At 45.2% G+C, this 20942-nt stretch overlaps 1 protein-coding gene and 2 long non-coding RNA genes across 3 annotated transcripts in view; 2 read left to right on the top strand and 1 right to left on the bottom strand.

The window, feature by feature from the left end:
* The window catches only part of CAVIN2 (caveolae associated protein 2), a 31369-nt gene extending 12441 nt beyond the window's left edge, over positions 1-18928 (top strand). The window contains exons 2-3 of the mRNA XM_083411618.1: positions 13590-17409; positions 17671-18928. Coding sequence (XP_083267744.1) covers positions 13590-14381 — 792 coding nt within the window. The 3' untranslated portion in view covers positions 14382-17409; positions 17671-18928. The remainder of the gene's footprint in view (positions 1-13589; positions 17410-17670) is intronic.
* On the bottom strand, positions 1468-6728 carry LOC310665129. Its single transcript, XR_014505185.1, has 3 exons — positions 6115-6728; positions 3775-3867; positions 1468-2015 (listed from the first exon to the last, which is right to left on the bottom strand). It is a non-coding gene; the product is annotated as an uncharacterized lncRNA (long non-coding RNA).
* Positions 4793-8201, top strand: LOC310665382. The gene is made up of 2 exons (XR_014505444.1): positions 4793-6745; positions 7106-8201. It is a non-coding gene; the product is annotated as an uncharacterized lncRNA (long non-coding RNA).
* Positions 18929-20942: the final 2014 nt, after the last annotated feature.

Genomic DNA, 20942 nt, shown 5'->3' with positions numbered 1-20942 from the left:
CACCTGTAGAGTTTGAGCTTTCTGCATTAGCTTTCAGATTACCAGAAAACAACAACAGCACCCAGACAGATTAAATCCATGGCTTTCTTTTAGCCGGAACTTGCCGGAACTCAGTTTCTGGGCACCATTGCCATTCTAAGAGAACGGGTGAGGTGTTCGTGGTGAGTTCTGGCACCTCTTTTGCTAGAAAAAGAGCGCTGATTAAATCTGATACTTTGTGTTTCTCAGAAAGACCGTTCCTACCCTTTACCCAAGATGGATGTGAAAATAAATGCATATGTTTAGGTTTGTGAGCAGGTCACTTTCCAGTTTCTGGGAATCACCATTGGGGAGCAGAAGAGCTGTTGCCCTCAGATCCCGCTTGCAAACCATAGCTGTCAACGTTTCCCGTTTCTTTAAGGAAAATTCCCTTATTCCGAATAGGATTCCTCTCAAGAAAAGGGAAAAGTTGACAGCTATGTTGCAAACTTCCCGCAGGCATCTGGTTGGCCACTGTGAGAACAGGATACTAGTGCCACTGTATTCTGCTCTGGTCAGACCTCACCTGGAGTACTGTGTCCATTCTGGGCACCACAGTTCAAGAAGGACACTGACAAACTGGAACGTGTCCAGAGGAGGGCCACCAAAATGGTCAAAGGCCTGGAAACGATGCCTTATGAGGAACAGCTAAGGGAGCTGGGCATGTTTAGCCTGGAGAAGAGGAGGTTAAGGGGTGATATGATAGCCATGTTCAAATATATAAAAGGATGTCACATAGAGGAGGGAGAAAGGTTGTTTTCTGCTGCTCCAGAGAAGCAGACACGGAGCAATGGATCCAAACTACAAGAAAGAAGATTCCACCTAAACATTAGGAAGAACTTCCTGACAGTAAGAGCTGTTCGACAGTGGAATTTGCTGCCAAGGAGTGTGGTGGAGTCTCCTTCTTTGGAGGTCTTTAAGCAGAGGCTTGACAACCATATGTCAGGAGTGCTCTGATGGTGTTTCCTGCTTGGCAGGGGGTTGGACTCGATGGCCCTTGTGGTCTCTTCCAACTCTATGATTCTATGATTCTAGACTGGATTGGGCCCTTTCCTGATCCAGCAGAGCTCTTGATACATTGTTTTTTTCTTTATTAAAAGAAAAACTTTTGTACCTTTGCATGCCTCTTGTTTTCCCCTCATTTAGATATACTGTCCCGTTCCAAACTTGGCTTCTCTTTCTTCCTAACGTGGCTGCAGGAGTTGTTACAAATTGCAAACGGCACAGAATACCTAACAAAACACAGAAATGACTGTTTGCAAAGCCTTATTAAGCTTTGGCATTGTTCCTTTCTGCTTTGTTGGAACCACATGACCTGCATGATTCCCCACCCCCGCCCCGCTTTGGTTCAGAATAAACGTCATTCAGCCAATCGTGCACCGCAGCAAATGAGCAAGCTCGTGTTGCCACCGAAAACGGAGAAATTCAGGTCTTTTTTATTAAAAAAAAAAAAAAAGCAAAACACAGTAACAACAATGTGCAGTTTGATAGCATGTGGGGACCAGAAAAATCCCATTAAATGAGAGCTTAGGGGTCACTGAATTTGGTATTCAGTGCCACTCCAGTTAGTAAATATTTGATCTTAAAATGGAAGGAGCCAGAAGAGGAGAAAAACACCCAGAAATGTCATTGTTCGGTTGCCTTTTGTGCTGTTTGAATACCAAGAGACTCCCAGCTCAGAAACCTGCCAGCTCAAAAATCAAGAGGATATGGGGCCAGGAGGCCAAAGACGCAGAAAATTTTAATGGTGTCTTAAAGAAACTGATGAAGCAGCTTATGAGACCATTAGAGTTTATGCCACAGTAAACCAATTCAGACATGCTATCACAGTCCGGTCACAGATCTCTGCAGCCTTGGAATGATGGGCTCACCTTCTCACTGAAACATTCGGCTTTTCCACGTCCAGGGCTCCCATTTGCACACCACAGTCAGCCATAAACCAATAGCGTACTGTGCATGGCTTGATCACTCCCGCTTTGCGCTTCTTCCTGCTAGCCCTGGAGAGAGAAGCAAGCCACAGTCCCGGGTTTAGCATTAGGTCCAAACCAAGGATCGTGGTTTATTTCATTTCCCAGAAGCCACAATCTGTAGCCACTGATTGTTCTTGAACGTGATTTGTTTGGAGGGATCACGGTTTGTTTACTCTGCATAGCAATAGAGAGGAGCAAGAGTGCCCAGCAAGGTGGTCACAGTCAACTACTAACCATGGTTTACAGTGACATGCAGATTTTTTTAAGTGGAAGAGGTGGAACAGTCGCCTCCCAAGTGCTTATGAGGCAGTACAGTGGTACTTTGGTTCTCAAACAATCCGTTCCAGAATTCAGTTCCAAAACTAAAGCGTTCCAAAACCAAGGCATGCTTTTCAATAGAAAGTAATGTAAAGCGGATTAATCCATTCCAGACTTTTGGAAACAACCCCTAAAACAGCAATTTAACATGAATTTTACTATCCAACGAGATCATAGATCCATAAAATGAAAGCGATAAACAATGTGCTGTACTATAAAATCAGTAAGACAGTATTGTAGATGATAAAAATTAAAATTACTTTTTTTTCCTTACCTGCACTGATGACAGTCATTGTTTGGCTGGGGGGCTTTTATCCATTTCCGCAGTCACACAATCAATCAATCAATCAATCAATCAGTAGCTGAACTGGGTTCCACACAGTCTCAAAAAAATTAACCGAAAAAGCCTCAAAGACAAAAATGCAAAATAAAGAGCAAAAACAAAAACGCCAAACTTAATCCGTTCTGGAAGTCTGTTTGACTTCCAAAATGTTTGAAAACCAAGACGCAGCTTCTGATTGGTGTAGGCGCCTTGGAAACAAATAGCCGACAGCCGGATTGGATGTTTGGCTTCCAAAAAACGTTCGAAATCCAGAACACTTACTTCTGGGTTTCTGGCGTTTGGGAACCAAGGCGTTTGAGTACCAAGGTGTTTGAGAACCAAGGTACCACTGTATTATCATGTACATAAGCTTTTATCTTTTACAGCTTATTGCAACAATGCTGACTAATTTTTAGCATACTTCTGAATACCAGACAATAGGGAACCTTGTCTCCCTGCAGATGCTGCCAGACTGCAGCTCCCATCAAACCTGCCTATTGGCCATGTTGACTGGAACTGGTGGGAGCTGGAATATAACTCCCTTTTGGAGAGATACAGGATTGCATCCCTGCCTGTAAGCTATCGGGATGTTAGTGGTGGGCCCCTTTTATTCAGTACGTAGCATTAGTAAATGAAGAAAGAGACCAATTCCCCATGAGCCGACATCATTTTGCAACAAGATCAAGCCATTCTGTGTCGTCAAGATGATTTGACCACACTGTGCGAAATTTTATTTATTTGGGAAAACTCTCTTGCTAGATGTCAAAGGCTCTGCTTGGTCCTCTGCCAAGCATAAGTCAGAGAGAGTTTTGCCCATGTAAGGAGAGAGAATTTGTGATTCAGAAACAAATCAGAGTTAGCCATAACCCAGACTAAGGCCTCAAGGCAATCTGCCAACAGAAGAAACTGTTTCGTTGCCTTGATTTCACAGGTTCCCACGAAGGACAATAAGCTGCAGCCTTTCAGCTTGCTAGGTATCCAAAATGCTCCTCCCAAAAAAAGGTTTATTTGGATACCCATCAAGAATCATGCCCAGATGAGGAACGAACCTGAAAAGAATGACGCAAAATGCTTTCTTAGGGGTTGAATCAGTGCAACTTCTGAGGCCAGTTTTAACAATACCCTTCAGTGTTTAGGTATACGTACCTGGGTACAAGCTCGCTTTGGGTGTCTCAGCTGCAGCTTTCCCCTTTAAAGTGCATGCTAGTAATGGATCCAACCCCTGCTTGTTTGCATTCTCTACAAGGAATGACAGGGTGTTGCTTCTGAATGAGTCATACTCAAATGAGACGGCTTGAAATCAATGGGCTTCTGGTAATCAACTCCACTTATTTCAATGGGTTTATTCTGAGTATGGCTTAGCACAGGGGTCAGCAAACTTTTTCAGCAGGGGGCCGGTCCACTGTCTCTCAGACCTTGTGGGGGTGCCTGACTATATTTTGGAAAAAAATAATGAACAAATTCCTGTGCCCCACAAATAACCCAGAGATGCATTTTATATAAAAGCACACCTTCTACTCATGTAAAAACACCAGGCAGGCCCCACAAATAACCCAGAGATGCATTTTAAATAAAAGGACACACTCATGTAAAAACACACTGATTCCCGGACCTTCCGTGGGCCGTATTGAGAAGCCAATTGGGCTGGATCCGGCCCCCGGGCCTTAGTTTGCCTACCCATATATGCCAGGCAGAAGGAATCACTGCTGGGAAGAGGCAGAAGAAACACCACGGTGCACCTGTAGCAGCAAAAGCAGTCGCCTTCGTAGCTGCAATAAAATATCTCTCCCTCATCACTCTTGCCAGCCACAGCAGGCGCTGAAACTCCAAAATTACCCCAAATGGCTCACTGTCTCCTGAGACAGATGGATGCCAATAACAATATGTATACATGAATTGTTGGCGTTTTGTCCTCGGGTATCTGCACCGTAGACAGTGAACTGTCTCATTAGAAATGGAGCCAAGTCAAGCTTGGGAAGCAGGTGTTGTTTCAGATATTTGAGGCCTGAGTCTGTTTTCAGGACTAAGTCCTAAGGGCGAAGAACCAGCAAGTTGTTGCAAGAGGTTCTCGTATGTTGCCCCACCTTTCTTAAATTCTAGGTTCCAGGTTGACTATAGTGGCAGGGCTGATGAAATGCAAATTCAAATCACTCTGCAGCTAAACTGGTCTAAAGTTCATTGCCCATATATTTTCAGTTGGGGATGGGCAGATTAGGACGCACGGGCCGTTTGCTAAATTATCCACAGTAGGCTTGCAAGGGTTTGTGACTCCAATTTCCTTAATAAGAACAACAACTAAAAGACTCCGCCACCCCTAAATTAGATGGTTGGAACCCATGATCTGCAAGTGCCTTAAGTATGTATGCATTTACGTTTATATGTGGGTGGCGCTGTGGGTTAAACCACAGAGCCTAGGACTTGCCGATCAGAAGGTCGGCAGTTCGAATCCCTGCGATGGGGTGAGCTCCCGTTGCTCGGTCCCTGCTCCTGCCAACCTAACAGTTCGAAAGCACATCAAAGTGCAAGTAGATAAATAGGTACCACTCTGGCGGGAAGGTAAACGGCGTTTCCGTGTGCTGCTCTGATTCGCCAGAAGCGGCTTAGTCATGCTGGCCACATGACCCGGAAGCTGTATGCCGGCTCCCTTGGCCAATAAAGCGAGATGAGCGCCGCAACCCCAGAGTCGGCCACGACTGGACCTAATGGTCAGGGGTCCCTTTACCTATTTTACCATTCCGTTGTATGGCTCACTGGGTCTAAAGTAACCCAAAACCACTTTTTGTATTATTTTCTCTACTAAAAGCACAATGAGCACAACAACCTTGTTTCCCAAGATGTCATTTAATGAAACAGATGATGGGAAACTCCCAGGCTCTGTAGAACATGATGAATCTCTCTATTTCAGAACACAATGGCTCCCTTGAACATTGTGAAACAAACACCAGGACCTTAACAGTGTATCTTTTTAAAAATTTGAAATGTTGATCTGGTGTTTTCCATGAGGTTAGCGGGGGGGTTTTTTGTTTTGTTTTTTTTAAGTGATTACTTGAGTGCAAAATGGCATCTGCACATGGTATTCAGAATCTCAACCCCGAGGCAACTTTGCCAATAACCTTTCCTCCGGGAAACCGTTCTGAAGAAGGGCTTGTGCTTTCTTTTCACCAACAGCTGACGGGTTCAAAAGCTACATTATATCTGCCACGTTTTGCAATCTGCTGGGAACAGAGTTGAAACAATTGCAGCATTTCAGCTGCACTGCCACCCTTCTCTGTGTGGAGGCAAATTTATCTCGTGAACATCTCGTTCAAAATGATAAACTAAGTATATAACCCTGACAGAAAAATGCAGATATTGCAAATGGCAACAGAATTTTTATTTTTTTGAAGTGGGGAAAGAACTTCAGAAATGTCAAAACTGCTAGATTTTTCTAAGCCCCAACCATGTGCCAATTTGCTGCCCAGTTCATTTCAAGCTTCTGGGACATACCCTGCGGAGCTGTGATGTTTTCATAAGCGCACATTTCTGAAGGAAGGCCTTTGCTTGGTCCTCCATAACCTCTTCTTTGTTTGGAGGAGATTCCTTCTGAAATATTTGCTTTTCCTGAAGTTTCTTGGCTGTGAATGTTACCCACCGCATTCCGTTCCAGAGCTGTGAAGAATGGCTGCTATTATGACTTCTAACTGTAGGGTTCTATTTCCTCTCGGATTGGTATCGGTTTCCATCTACAGCTTCGTTCAGTAGTGGCCGTTGACCATTGGGACTTGAAAGGCAGAAAGCAGAGAGGGAGAAAAACAGTATGCAGCGTCAGAACCAATGATAGTCAGAGAAGACTTACCCCAGTTTTCTCCCTATTCTCCTCCCTGCTAAGTTCTACCAGGGCTAACTGTTGACCAACACTAAAACGACTCTAGCATTGTATTCTCCTTTATGTGATGCTTTTCTGCAAGCGGGGAGGTGGGGATGTGTTTGTGTGTATTCAGTTTGTGAGTCCACTCTTGGGACACCGGAGTGTATCATTTGTCTCTTAGCCGATATCTGCTATCACGATATGGTCTTCAAACCGGTTTTGGACGAAATATGGATATATCTCCCAGCCCTACTAGATCGTAGTACAGTGGTGCCTCGCAAGACGAAATTAATCCATTCCGTGAGTCTCTTCGTCTAGCAGTTTTTTCGTCTTGTGAAGCAAGCCCATTAGCGGATTAGCGCTATTAGCGGTTTAGCGGCTATTAGCGGCTATTAAAGGCTTAAGGGATTAGCGGATTAGCTGCTAAAAGGCTATTAGCGGTTTAGCGGCTTAGAAAAAGGGGGTGGGGAGCGGAAAAAAATCTCAAGACTCGCAAGACATTTTCGTCTTGCGAAGCAAGCCCATAGGGAAATTCGTCCTGCGAAGCGCATCGAAAAACGGAAAACCCTTTCGTCTAGCGGGTTTTCCGTCTTGCGAGGCATTCGTCTTGCGGGGCACCACTGTACTTAGCTTTGTCTTGTGTCTGGAAACAATAAGCACTTTGTTACTTTGAACTGTGCAAGAGAGGAGTTCCCCGCTAGAATAAGTTGTCTGACTAGAGAAGGAAATTTCTGAAGACTCTGCTGGGGTTCTCCATGTTCTGCTGATATATCACAGAGGTTGAGGTGTGGCAAACAACCAGCTGATTTCTACAAGTCACCCACACTCCTGACCGCTGACTGTGAGCCAGTTGTGGGGGGCACAGGGGAAGAAGAAGGGGGACCCCTGTGCACAAACAGAAGTCTTTCCACAGGGCTTCCGTTGATGGGACTCCTAAGTTGAATCCCGGTCTAGGCTTCTGAGTCAGGGGCTGTATATCCCATGGTTATTTATTTCTATTTTATTTACTTATTAGATTTCTAGACTGCCCATCACCCAAGAATCACAGGGGGGGTTGCAATATAAAAACACAAAAGTACATAGCCTAATAACCAATGAGAAAAATCACACACCCACACACCCACACACACACAAAGAGAGAGAGAGAGAGTTTAAAAGGCCATAGTACAGTATTTATTTCTATATCCATGGTGTTCATCATTATCGACACTAAAATAGACATGGTATGGTAACAGCAATAGAAAAATCAGTGCAGCCTTTCATTTATACTTTTAGTTATTCCCTGTAGGCGGACCAATTATCATTATGAAAGGAATCATGGACCAGATTATCCCTTGACATTCCCCCCCCCCAAAAAAAAAGAAAGTGTATCTGATTTAAAGCACTTTGGAGGAGCCGTATGAGCATACAAAGAGCTCTGCTGGATCAGACTGGAGGGGGGGGTGCATCTCTTCTAGCATCCTGTTTGCACATATCCTACTGGGAGGCCCAACAGCAGAGCCCGAGGGCAGTTTATTTCAATCTCCTTTCTTCTCAAAAAAACGCTTCATCACATGATCCAAAGCTCAGTAGGTCCTCGGGGAGTGATGGCGGACATTGTAGGATTCGGGCAGCTAAAAATGAGAAAGAAAGAAAGAAAGAAAGAAAGAAAGAAAGAAAGAAAGAAAGAAAATGTGCCCATCTTAATAAACTCCTAAAACATACAGCACATCAACATTCAGTAAAACACACACACACACACACACACACGCACACACACACACACACACACACACAACCACATCTTGCATGAGATTGGAGAGGCTGTTAGGAGGTGGTCCTCTGTGCTAGATCCTGGAACTCTTGCCCTTCCACCTTTTTAAAAGTTTGATTTGATTTGATTAATTTGCTTATAGGAAGGATGAGTGTCCTACCTGACCTCTTCATTTCCCCAAGTCATTTATGCATACAATTAGCCAGTGGCATAGCGTGGGGGGTGCAGGGGGAGGCCAGCCGCACCGGGCGCAACATCTGGGGGGGGCGCGCTCGCACTCGCAGCTCTCTGCCCCTACCTGGCTCACTCACTCTCTCTAGCTGCAGTGCTGGCTGTGCGAATCCGATCCGAGCCGCCCACTGTGGAGAGGGGGGTGCCAGGCGTGTGGTGCGGTGCGGAGAGAGAGCGAGGGACTATCTGGGGGAGGGACAGTGCAGCGGGGGGGCGCAAATTACTTGCCTTGCCCCGGGTTAGGGGGCGCAAATTACTTGCCTTGCCCCGGGTGCTGGCAACCCACGCTACGCCACTGCAATTAGCAGCATATGAGAGCCGTGTGGTGGTTAGCATGTCAGACAAGGACCTGGAAGACCAGGGTTTGAATCCCCGCTCAGATATGAAATGCACTGGGTAAACCTTGGGCAAGCCACTGCCTCTCAGCTTAGCCTACCTCATAGGGCTGTTGTTGTTCTTGTGATTAAATGAGGAGGGGGGGCACCATGTATGCTGCCCTGGGCTCCTTGGGAGAGGGGATATAAATGCAATAAGTAAATAAATAATATTCAAACGTTATGTAGGGTTGTCATACAGTGGTACCTTGGGTTACAGACGCTTCAGGTTACATATGCTTCAGTTTACAGACTCTGCTAACCCAGAAATAGTACCTCGGGTTAAGAACTTTATTTCAGGGTGAGAACAGAAATCGCGCGGCGACAGCAGGAGGCCCCATTAGCTAAAATGGTACCTCAGGTTCAGAACAGTTGTTTCAGGTTAAGAACGGACCTCCAGAACAAATTAAGTTCTTAACCCGAGTTACCACTGTATTTCAAAAAGTGAAAATCTGGACACAATTCCCCCCCCCCCCACACACAAAATTGTTGAACTTTTTTGGGGGGTTGAGTTTGGAGCTATTTTTAAGCAATATTGGCAAAAACGACACTGCCGATATGGCTTGCCATACGTCTGGATTTTCCCTGACATGTTTTTCCAGCGGGGGTGATTTCCACCCGGACACTTCTTCTGACTGCAAACTGCAGTATTCTGGGTATATCCAGGAAATTCTGGACTTATGGCAACCCTAATGTTACGTAAAGCCATGGGCTCGTACTAAAAGCCCCTTAAGTACCTCACAGCATCCCTTCTATATAATGCCCCAAAATGCACCAGACTTGAGCTTTCTCTCATTTCCAACCCCCCACCCCCATGTGAATGCTATATTAAGGCAGGAAAGAATTTGCAGCCGCTGTAGGTTCTATCTTCGTCTTGGGAGCCAATTTAAAGTAAAACTGATTTAAGTCCCAGGTAATAAGGCAATCAGTCATAAATACCTACTTAAACACCACCTCTTTCTTTCCTTTCCTTTTTTCCTTTGAGTAATTTTTTTTTAAGTCACTATAAATACGAGTGTTGTTGTTTTTAAGCACACACAAGCATCACTGAAAAAGCACACTTCTCTTTGTCAACAACACCGACAGGATTAAGAAACCCAGAAGTTAGAACATTTAGTTGCAGAAGAATCTTGTTCCATGTACATGCTGAACGCAAGCCATTTCTGGTGGAGGCTGCTTTTGGTTAGACGAAACTGCCAGACGGATATATTTTGGTTAGTTAATTATTTTATTGCCATTCTTCTGTCAGGAAACCCAAAGCAGCGTGGTTCCCAGGCAGTCCCCCATCCAGACACCATCCATGCCCAACCCTGCTTAGCTTCAGTAGGTGGACCGGTCTTCAGACCATATACTCCAGTATGAGTCTTCCCAGCCACTCACTGAATAGCCAGTCAGGGTGCTTCCAGGCAGCCTGTTCATTGAGCGTTTGTCCTGATTCGTTTGCAGAAAGATTAGACAACAATGCCTATATTGAGTATTCATGTTGGTTTGCTAGCAGGGGTGTTAGACGATGTTGCATCAAAGCAAGCACAACCTCACCGTTTCCAGTACGTTTTCCCTTCGCATTTCTTATCACAAAAAGTCCAATCTTTTGGGGGAGTTGGTTTGTTGGCACAAGACCTCCCAATCGACTTATTGCAGACTTGAATTTGTTGGGTGTGCGACTGAATCCCACCTAAATAAGCAACAATATGGAAACCCACTCCATCTCAGAACCACAGATATACCATGAATGGGGGGGCATTCAAAGCTTACCTATATATTTTTCATGCTGCTTTTGAAAAAATAAGCTCATATGTCAGGGGTCAGCAAACTTTTTCTGTCCCACAGTCCCTCAGACCTTGTGGGGGGGCGGACTATATTTTTTGGGGGGAGGGAAAATGAATGAATTCCTGTGCCCCACAAATAACCCAAAGATGCATTTTAAATAAAATCACACATTCTACTCATGTAAAAACACCAGGCAGGCCCCACAAATAACCCAGAGATGCATTTTAAATAAAAGCATTATAAAAACACGCTGATTCCCGGACTGTCCACGGGCCAGATTTAGAAGGCGATTGGGCCGGATCCAGCCCCCGGGCCTTAGTTTGCCTACCCATACCAGCAGACTTGAAACAGTTGAGCCTGTTAAGTTCAACGGACCTGCTCTTCAGTATGTCTTAGTCTGATGCATCAAATAGCTGAAAAGATGGGTTTGGTATCAATGGAGTTGGTGGCCACGGAATATTTCCCCTCCTTATTTTTTAAGATTTATTTAAAATACAAAGTGGGGTGTGTGTGGAAGGATACAAGAGGCATGAGGCACAGATGGCATTAAACCAGCGCCTTTATGAAATACAGTTATTGCAACAACTAAAGCAAATTTCACAGAAGAATGTGCATGTCCCCAAGGCCAGAGCTCATGCCCTGCATGCAACATCGTCTTTTTCCTCAGCCATAAATAACTATCCTCAATTAACCTGGGGTACTTCTTCATGAGTCCTGCTTTATATTATTGTCAGGAGAGTGTTAATGCTCCAGACTGAACATTTAAAAAAAAAAAAAATTTAAAACTCGCATAATTCTATGTACAAATCCCGACAAGCACCTAGGTAAAGGTAAAGGTACCCCTGCCCGTACGGGCCAGTCGTGTCCGACTCTAGGGTTGTGCGCCCATCTCACTCAAGAGGCTGGGGGCCAGCGCTGTCCGGAGACACTTCCGGGTCACGTGGCCAGCGTGACGAAGCCGCATCTGGCGAGCCAGCGCAGCACACGGAAACGCCGTTTACCTTCCCGCTATAAAGCGGTCCCTATTTATCTACTTGCACTTAGGGGTGCTTTCGAACTGCTAGGCGGGCAGGAGCTGGGACCGAAGGATGGGAGCTCACCCCGCCGTGGGGATTCGAACCGCCAACCATGCGATTGGCAAGCCCTAGGCGCTGAGGTTTTACCCACAGCGCCACCCACGTCTAGCACCTAGAATTCTGTTAATTCTTTGTCATTGAACTATTTTTTTAATGGATTACCTTAAAACACCCCAAAGCGATTTGACAATAAAGAAGACAACGGCGATTAAACTTGCATGAAAACAGTTTTGAGTCCAATACTCAAACTGGGATAAACATCTCCACTTGAAAGGCATGTCAGAGAAGGACCGTCTTTGAAAGGCGCCAAAAGGACAACAGGAGATGGTGCCTGCCTGATTTGTAACTGGAGGCAGTTCCAATTTCACTTCCCCCCTTGGTTTTCCCTAAGGCCCATGACACATACAAAAACATTGCCGTTGTTCCATGTTTTGCAGCAAGTAAAAATAAATGGAGGATGTGCGAATGTCTTGTGTGCTCCAGCACATTGGTAGAGCACATACTTTGCATGTTTGAAGCTCCCAGATTCATGACGAGTAAAGAGCATTGCGTGGCGAGGCTCTGCGCCCCACCGTTCCCTTAGATAATAAACACACGGACACAAATGTTTAGGTCAGGCATAGGCAAACTTGGCCCTCCAGATGTTTTGGGACTACAACTCCTCTCATCCCTAGCTTACAGGACCACGGTCAGGGATGATGTGAGTTCTAGTCCCAAAACATCTGGAGGGCCGAGTTTGCCTGTGCCTATAAAGTTTAGGTTAATGGGATAAAATAGGCCCCAAATTTCTTGGTTACAGATGTGAGCAGTTTGGCTTAGGCATTGGGTGAAACCAGACTATATCCTGACTCCTGCCCATCTGCAGGGAGTCTCACAAGGTTAAACCACAGGTAGAGGGAGCGCTATGATATACATCAAATGGGGGCACCCTCAGGGTACCTGCTGGGGTCGTGCTACAGCCCTAGCCCATGCCCAGGCTTCGGACAGGAACCATGCCCCCTGGATACCCTTAACGAGGAGGGGCAGGCAGAGGCAACAACCTCCCCTCCCATAAACAAGGTTTACAGGGTAGGCGAAAACCAAATGGCTGGTGCCAGTTTGCCTGGCCCCAACAATATGGCGGCCGACCTTAGTCCATAGCAAGGCCACTGTCAAGCAACGCATGAAAAGAGGGCAGGTGGGCTGAGAGATCCAGCGAGGAGGCGAAAGGAGGTCACCCCCCCAGCCGTGCCGCTGTTTAAATGGCTAGCGGCCATGCCCCCCAGCTACTGCAATTGGTCAGCCGGTGGGGTGATGAGGCCAGGGGTCCCTATGAAGCAAGTGGCATCCCTCCACCCACAGCTGGGTCACTGGGAGGACCTGGTTCCCCTCAATGCCACCCCCCGGGAAGGGGAGTGGACTTGCAGAACAATCTCCTGGTTAGCTTTTCCGGGACTAGTGGAGATACGCCGCTGCCAATTGTTTAACAATGGTTTGGAGCCAATTTCAGACTATGGGTTAGATGTGACCAAGAGCCCTAGTTGGCCATAACCATCGTTAATATTGCTGTTAAGGCCATCAGGGAGGGGTGCGTGAAGGGGAAACAGGAATTGATCCTGCATCTTGCTGTCAACTGCATTTAAGAAATTGGCAAGGTTAGATCTACGCTGGCCTAAACGTGGAGCAAAATGAATTCTTCTACAATGCAGTTGACAGCTCGTAAGCCCATTACTCTTACAGCACGTAACCGAACAATTCCACGGGGAGTGATTGTTACTGGTTAAATATACTGTGGCAACAACAGCAGAAAAAACAAACTTCCTTTACCGCCTTATACGAAAGAAAAATATTGATGTTGTTGAGGGCCGTGCCTTGTTTATCAAGTCTGTGCTATGTGAACACTGAATAAACACGATGTCAACTCTTTGCAGGAAGAAAACGAAATCCCGGCCAGCGTGTTTGTGAAAGAGCCTGTTCCCAGTATTACTGACGGGAAGGAAGAGCCTGTTGATGAGAACAAAACTTTGGAGGAAACCTTGCACACTGTAGAGCTTTCCTCAGAGGATGAAGCACCCCATGATGAAGAGGGGGCAGACGATAGCATGGATGAGAAAATCGGGGAGACGAGAGCTGAGAAAATCAAGAGGTCCAGCCTCAAGAAGGTGGACAGCCTGAAGAAAGCGTTTTCCCGCCAAAATATCGAGAAGAAGATGAACAAGTTCAGCACCAAGATCGTCTCTCATGAGAGGAGGGAGAAGATTAAGAAGTCCCTCACCCCTAACCACCAAAAGTCCTCCTCATCAAAAAGCTCATCTTTCAAGGTCTCTCCCCTCACGTTCAACGTGAAGAAAGTTCGGGATGGAGATCCCTCCGCAGAAACGGAAGACAAGCCGGCAGAGGCTACCGGCAGTGAGCACACAGCAAACGATGAGGAGACATCCTTCACCGAGATTCACTCCGACCTGGCCTCTCCCAGTTCTCTGGCGGAGGAAGGGAAAGCCTTTGCTGACTCCCTGGAAAGAGAAAACGGGAGTGAAGGAGATGCTGTGGTCAACAACAACATCGAGCTCGCCATCGTTGAAGAAGGAGATGACTATAGGGCTTCGCTCGAAATCAGGCAGGAACTCTACGATGAGAGGAGCAAACCGACCAGTGGGGAGATGGAGCACTCCGATGAAGAATCAAGCCAGCCTGCTGTCCTCCACGTCAACCAAACTGCATAAATCGTCTGAGCCGCCTTTTATGTTTCTATGCGCATTTTTTTTGTAGTTACATCAGTAAAACAGGGCTGTTACACAATAAACAAGGGGCAACAGTAACCTAAGGTGGAGTGGTTCTTTTTTGGACAGTTAGGTTTCCACAAAAGGCTAATTTCATACACTTAGACGGGAAATGAGGTAATTTAAAGGCAACTGCTGCATTTTGAAGTCCATTCCAACCTCTCTTGCACACATCTATTGGTTATCGATTTCAAATTGCTGCAATCAATTGCAGGTGGAGATGTACTTAAACGAACCGGTTTAAAAGCAGCACTACCCTACAAATTGAATCAGGCTGGCATCTGTTTCACTTCCACCCAAAGAATCTGGGAATTGTAGTTCAGTGAGGGTGCTGAGAATTCTCAGAGATTTTTCCCCTAAGGAAACTTCTACTCCCAGGACAGAAAAGGGGAGGCTATTAAACCTTTTTTTTTTTGGAGGGGGGTCTGCCCTGTAGGCACAATTTTCATTGGTGAAAAGCTCTCCTAAGTGCTAAGTTCATTCAAATGCGTTCCCCAGTATTTTTTCCTAGCCGTGCGCTGCTTGGGAAAAGCGAGTTTACACAGCAGAGGACGAGAGCTGCCTTCCACTTTGCTTGCTGTGCCCTTTTGTCCACAGAACTGCTGACTGGGAGAGTGTGCTTGTATTGCCTTCTTTGTGAGTTAATGAAGTGTGTGTTTGCGTCTGTGTGTCCCCGCTCGCTGTTTTTAAGCTGCAGACTGTGGGTGGTAAGCTGTGGGGAAGGGCTGTCGCTCAGTGACAGAGAGCACATGTTCTCCGGGTTCAATCCTGTCTGAAACCCTGGAGAGCCACTAGCGGCCAATGTAGGCACACACATAGCACAAATACAAGGAGACACACAGGCCCACGGCCTCCCCTCTTCAGCTGATCTTATTGCTCCCTCTCTGCTCATCTGATGGCCGCTCTGATGACCAGGTAGGAGGCAATTCGTTTCCTCACCAGGGTGCTGGGCTCCTCCAGTGTGGTGTAGTGGTTCAGAGCAGTGGACTCGTAATCTGGTGAAGCGGGTTCGCTTCCCCGCTCCTCCACATGCAGCTGCTGGGTGACCTTGGGTCAGTCACACTTCTTTGAAGTCTCTCAGCCCCACTCACCTCACAGAGTGTTTGTTGGGGGGGAGGAAGGGAAAGGAGATTGTTAGCTGCTTTGAGACTCCTTCGGGTAGTGATAAAGCGGGGTATCAAATCCAAACTCCTCCTCCTCCTCTTCTTCTTCTCCTTCAACCCCAGCACTTTTTAATTTTCTTTTGGCTGATGCCACGACCCAAACTAGTAGGGTTTTGGAAGGTGGCAGAATCAGGTTCCCTTATTGAGGGATTGCCCCTGATACTAGCAATACTGAAGAGTTGGACCAGTGGTCTGATTCTGTATAAAGCTGTTTCCTCTGTGTGTTTTTCCTCCCTATAGTAGTGTCTGTGCAGTTTCCACCTATTTTCCTCCCTATAAAGTACTTCAGTTCGTTTCCTCATGTTAATATTTGATGCGACTGAGCCACCAGGATGCGACACATTTTTATTTTTTTTAGTGTTGGCCTTGTACAAGTTGAGGTGGTTTTTTTTAAAAAAAGGATTCCCATGTGGTGGTTTTTCCCACATCGAAAAATAATATGGGAAATAGGCATTTCAGGGTGTTGAGGAACTTTGGGTTCCCTTCCAACTCTACGATTCTATGAGAATTGAATCTTAGCTGCTTTACTGTTAGTAATTACTGAGACAGAATAGTTGGGCTGTTAACATGATCAACGCCATAACTGTCTTTGAGTTCATTACTCTTGAGAATTTCATTTGATCCGCCCCTGTTCTGCTCAGGGGAGAAAAAAATATCTAGCATTCCTACAGCAACAGTGCAAGTCTAGACGTGTCTACTCAGAAGTAAGTCCTATTGAGTTCAGTAGCGCTTAAGCAGGTATAGCATTGCAGCCCTGGTATATTAGTTGAATGTAATGGCAGATGATGTAATAAGCATCTATTCCATGGATCTCCCCCTCTATGGAAAATGGTGTCTTGGCTTGGTGAGATGACACATTTTTTGCACATAAACCCATGGACATCTGCAAGATACATGTCTTACCTGAAGGGACGGGTGGGGAACCCCTTTTCAGCTACCTTCCATATGCAAAAGTGAGTGGAGCAAAAAAAAATAATGTAAATTTTACCTCAGTACACATACTCACCCTCTCAGCCCATCATCCAAACCAGCATGATGGAATGAGAACAAGGCCTCATTCCATTCAGGCCAAAAGCACTTGAGAGGGTGCAAAGGAGAGCCAGTAAGGGGTGTGTCCTGGTGCGAGATTCCCTTAAACCTTAGGCAGACCACACTGGTCGGTTTAGGATGAAGCACTGTGAGTAAAGTACAGTGGGAATAAGATCTTGCTCTTGTATATTTTGACTCCTTAGGATTATCTAGACAGGGGGGAGGGATGCTGTTCCTGGGCACACCTATCTGTTGGGGAAGTTGTACTCCTTTGTATTTTGTTGACGTTCCACAGGAGAGCTACCACATGTTGGACCAGGCGATATTTAAGAGGTGAGGCATGATCATGAAAACAAAATGGTTTTATGTGTAAGCTTAGCAATGTCTACATATGTTCCCTAGTTAATTTGACTTCCTTTGTTCCAAGTATGCTGATTCAGTAACGAATGTATATACGCATATATATATATATTATTATTATTATTTTGTTCTATGTTAAGAGAGAACTGTTGTTGTTATTATTAAAAGATGCTATTTGCTTAATGCAATCTACTACGTCGAAATGGCAAAAGGGAGAGGTAGGACTGTAATCGTGGAAATAGATAATGAAACAGATTCATATATATATATGGACCCAACTACTGTATCGCTGAGTGCAATGTGAGGGACAGATCGCCATGTTGCAATATAATCTGATAAAAAGAAAGAGAGCACATGATGGGGGAAAATAGAGGCTAGTCAGATACAAACTAGACTTATGAAGAACACACTTAAGTACCGTATTTTTTGCTCTATAAGACTCACTTTTTCCCTCCTAAAAAGTAAGGGGAAATGTGTGTGCGTCTTATGGAGCGAATGCAGGCTGCGCAGCTATCCCAGAAGCCAGAACAGCAAGAGGGATTGCTGTTTTCACTGCGCAGCGATCCCTCTTGCTGTTCTGGCTTCTGAGATTCAGAATTTTTTTTTTTCTTGTTTTCCTCCTCCAAAAACTAGGTGCGTCTTGTGGTCTGGTGCGTCTTATAGAGCGAAAAATACGGTAGTACACATGAACCATTCTGGAAATATATATATTTTCATTCTACACCTGCACCAGATGACAAGCAAGGGTATTTTGAAAACTTCGCCAATATATTATTTTTTTATGTGTGTGTGTGTGAACAGGAGATGGCCACATTCCAGCACAAAATGACATGTACCTTAACCCCCTTGATTTTCGTGGGACTTGCGTATCCGTAGCTGCATTGGCCATCGTCCAAAATATGCAGGTTGTTGGAAAACACGAGGAAATGATGACCTCCACACATGTGGCAAATGTCCAACAGGATGGACTGACCCCAGTGAATGCTGATAAGGGCCATTAAGTAGCAGTCTAGTGAATTTAAACCATCTTCATATTTTTGGACGTGAGCCAAATGCATGAGGGATTGTCAACACGCCCTTGCCGTTTTTGAAAGTTCCTAGATTTTGAACGTTCACTGTGATGTGTAAAATTTGTCTTCAGATGGAAATATGTGGTTCTTTAAAAGTGGGTGGAATGTTTTCTTTTTCCGCGGGTGATGTCAAAAGATGTTACATTTTGTTGCGTGTGTTGTTTTGTGTATTGTGTGAAATGAGATATAAATGGCAGTGAATACAACCCACCAGGGAATTTTCTCTGTTCAGGCTCAATGTTAATACCGTTGTGGAGATACATCTGCAATCTTTTGCATCTTGAAGTATGCACTGGACTTCACAATGATACCGCGTTTGAATTTCCTGCAAATGTTACGCTTTTCAACCAAAATCTGGACATCTTCAGAAACGAAACTGCATTCCTCTTGCACCTTATTTTCAAATCCTCCATTCCACTTTACAATCACAAACATAAACTAGCAGCAGTCAACCTACTAGTGCCTGACAATTGTATTTTGTTTTATATGCAATCTTCCCCCTCCCCCTTTTAATACTGCTTTTACATAATATTGCACTAAAGCATTGCTTTTTTTTGAAAGATATTATTTAGAAATGCAAATTAAAGAAGTCTAAGAAAATCTATTGATGGCAGTGAGCTATTCCACACGGAGAGCTTCGCGCAATCATTTTAAGTGTCACTGGATGTTTGATCAGAGTTGATTTTTTGAGCAGGGCTATAGATGGTTAAACTTTTTTAAAAAAAAAAAATCAATATTACGAGAGAGTTGCAATCAGTAGATATAACTGTGATATTATCCACACAGATTCATCTTATTTTGAATTAACAACAATGCCTGTTACTAACCACAGTTGTGATTCAGTAAATAAAAATCAAGTTGCATTAAATTACACTTGTCTGGACAAAATCATTGCAGAGATGGGCAAACAAATCTTTTGATATGTAATTCGTGGAGCCAAATTAGCATGGTTTTAAGTGGTGTCATTGGGGGATTTCCTCCCAATACAAATATCACCTTCAGATGAAGGATTTCCCCCAAAATCACAGCAAACAAAGGAGTTACATTCCCTCTCCATGTCCTTTGTGATTACTGGCAGCAATCCCCCTCTTTATGCTGTTTGTGTTTAAATAATAATAATACAAAAAAACCCTGCCCTTTAAATACTAAGAGGCAACTAACATTTGCTTGGCTCTTAGTCCAGTGAAGGAGATTCATGCAGAGAAAAAGTCTTCTCCATTAGAAAAAAAAGGTAAAGGACCCCTGGGCAATTAAATCCAGTCAAAGGCGACTATGGGGTTGCGGCGCTCATCTCGCTTTCAGGCCGAGGGAGCCGGCGTTTGTCCGCAGGCAGCTTTCCGGGTCATGTGGCCAGCATGACTAAACCGCTTCTGGCAAAACAGAACACCTTGACAAGTGCCAGAGTGCACGGAAATGCTGTATACCTTCCAGCCTCAGCGGTACCTATTTATCTACTTGCACTGGTGTGCTTTCGGACTGCTAGGTTGGCAGGAGCTGGGACAGAGCAACGGGAGCTCACTCCGTCGCAGGGATTCAAACCGTCCACCTTCTGATTGGCAAACCCAAGAGGCTCAGTGGTTTAGACCACAGCCCCACTCGTGTCCCAGTCTTCTCCATACACAGCTGCACACATGCATATTTAGAAGTGCCTCTCCATAATGGTTGCAGCAGCTCGCCTGATTCACCAGCTTGGATGGGCCTTTTGAGGCTGGTGGAGATGCAGATTCCCCCATCTGCTTGGGGACTGAAGAGCAAACTACAAGCTCAGGATGGATAGCTCAGTTGGTTGGTGTGCAGTGCTGATGACACCAAAGTTGCAGGTTCGATCCCTGTATAGGCCAGCTGGATGAGATGAACCTCAGGGTCACTTCCAACTCTATGAACATGAAACTGGTACTATGAAAGTTTTAATGGCCAAATGCATGTAATGGGAATCCAAGACTTCTTATTCTTCCCATCAGATGTCAAAGAGATAAACAACTACCTGACATTTAGAAGACATCTGAAGGGAAGTTTTAATGTGTGACATTTTAATGTATTTTTAATCTTTGTTGGAAGCCGCCCAGAGTTGCTGGGGAAGCCCAGCCAGATGGGCAGGGTACAATTTTATTATTATTATTATTATTATTATTATTATTATTATTATTATTATTATCATTATTATTTTGAAGGGAGGATTTTGAGCAGAGAAGTGGCTAGAAGATTTACCCTTTCAGCACCTGCTGACTCTGCCCAGTGGCTTTTCCCACTGTTACGTTCAAAATGCATGTTTTCATCCTATGGCAAAAGGCAAAGGGCAAAGTGACCCCTGACCATTAGGTCCAGTCGTGACCGACTCTGGGGTTGCGGTGCTCATGTCGCTTTATTGGCCGAGGGAGCCGGCGTACAGCTTCCGGGTCATGTGGCCAGCATGACTAAGCCGCTTCTGGTGAACCAGAGCAGCACACGGAAAAGCCGTTTACCTTCCCGCCGGAGCGATACCTATTTATCTACTTGCACTTTGACGTGCTTTCGAACTGCTAGGTTGGCAGGTGCAGGGACTGAGCAACGGGAGCTCACCCCGTCGCAGGGATTCGAACCACCGACCTTCTGATCGGCAAGTCCTAGGCTCTGTGGTTTAACCCACAGTGCCACCCGTGTCCCGTTCATCCTATGGGGAATAAGCCAAAAAAGAAAATAAACCAACAGGCAAGTAGGAAAAGGATGAAGCACTCCTTCCCGATGCTTCGCTGTTCAAAATCCTCTCTCACGTCCTTTTTTGAAGAAACAAAATGCCCACGCAAGGAAGGATGGACGGATCTGGCAATATCAGTTCTCTTAGTTTCACATTTGTTTCACATTTTTCAATCTTATTTCAGTTCTCCACCCTTCAGCAACAATTT

This window comes from Podarcis tiliguerta, assembly GCF_965153285.1.
Source record: "Podarcis tiliguerta genome assembly, chromosome: 1".
Lineage (NCBI taxonomy): Eukaryota > Metazoa > Chordata > Lepidosauria > Squamata > Lacertidae > Podarcis > Podarcis tiliguerta.
The sequence above is the reverse complement of the archived record's forward strand: the minus strand, read 5'-3'. Positions and strand labels throughout refer to the sequence as shown.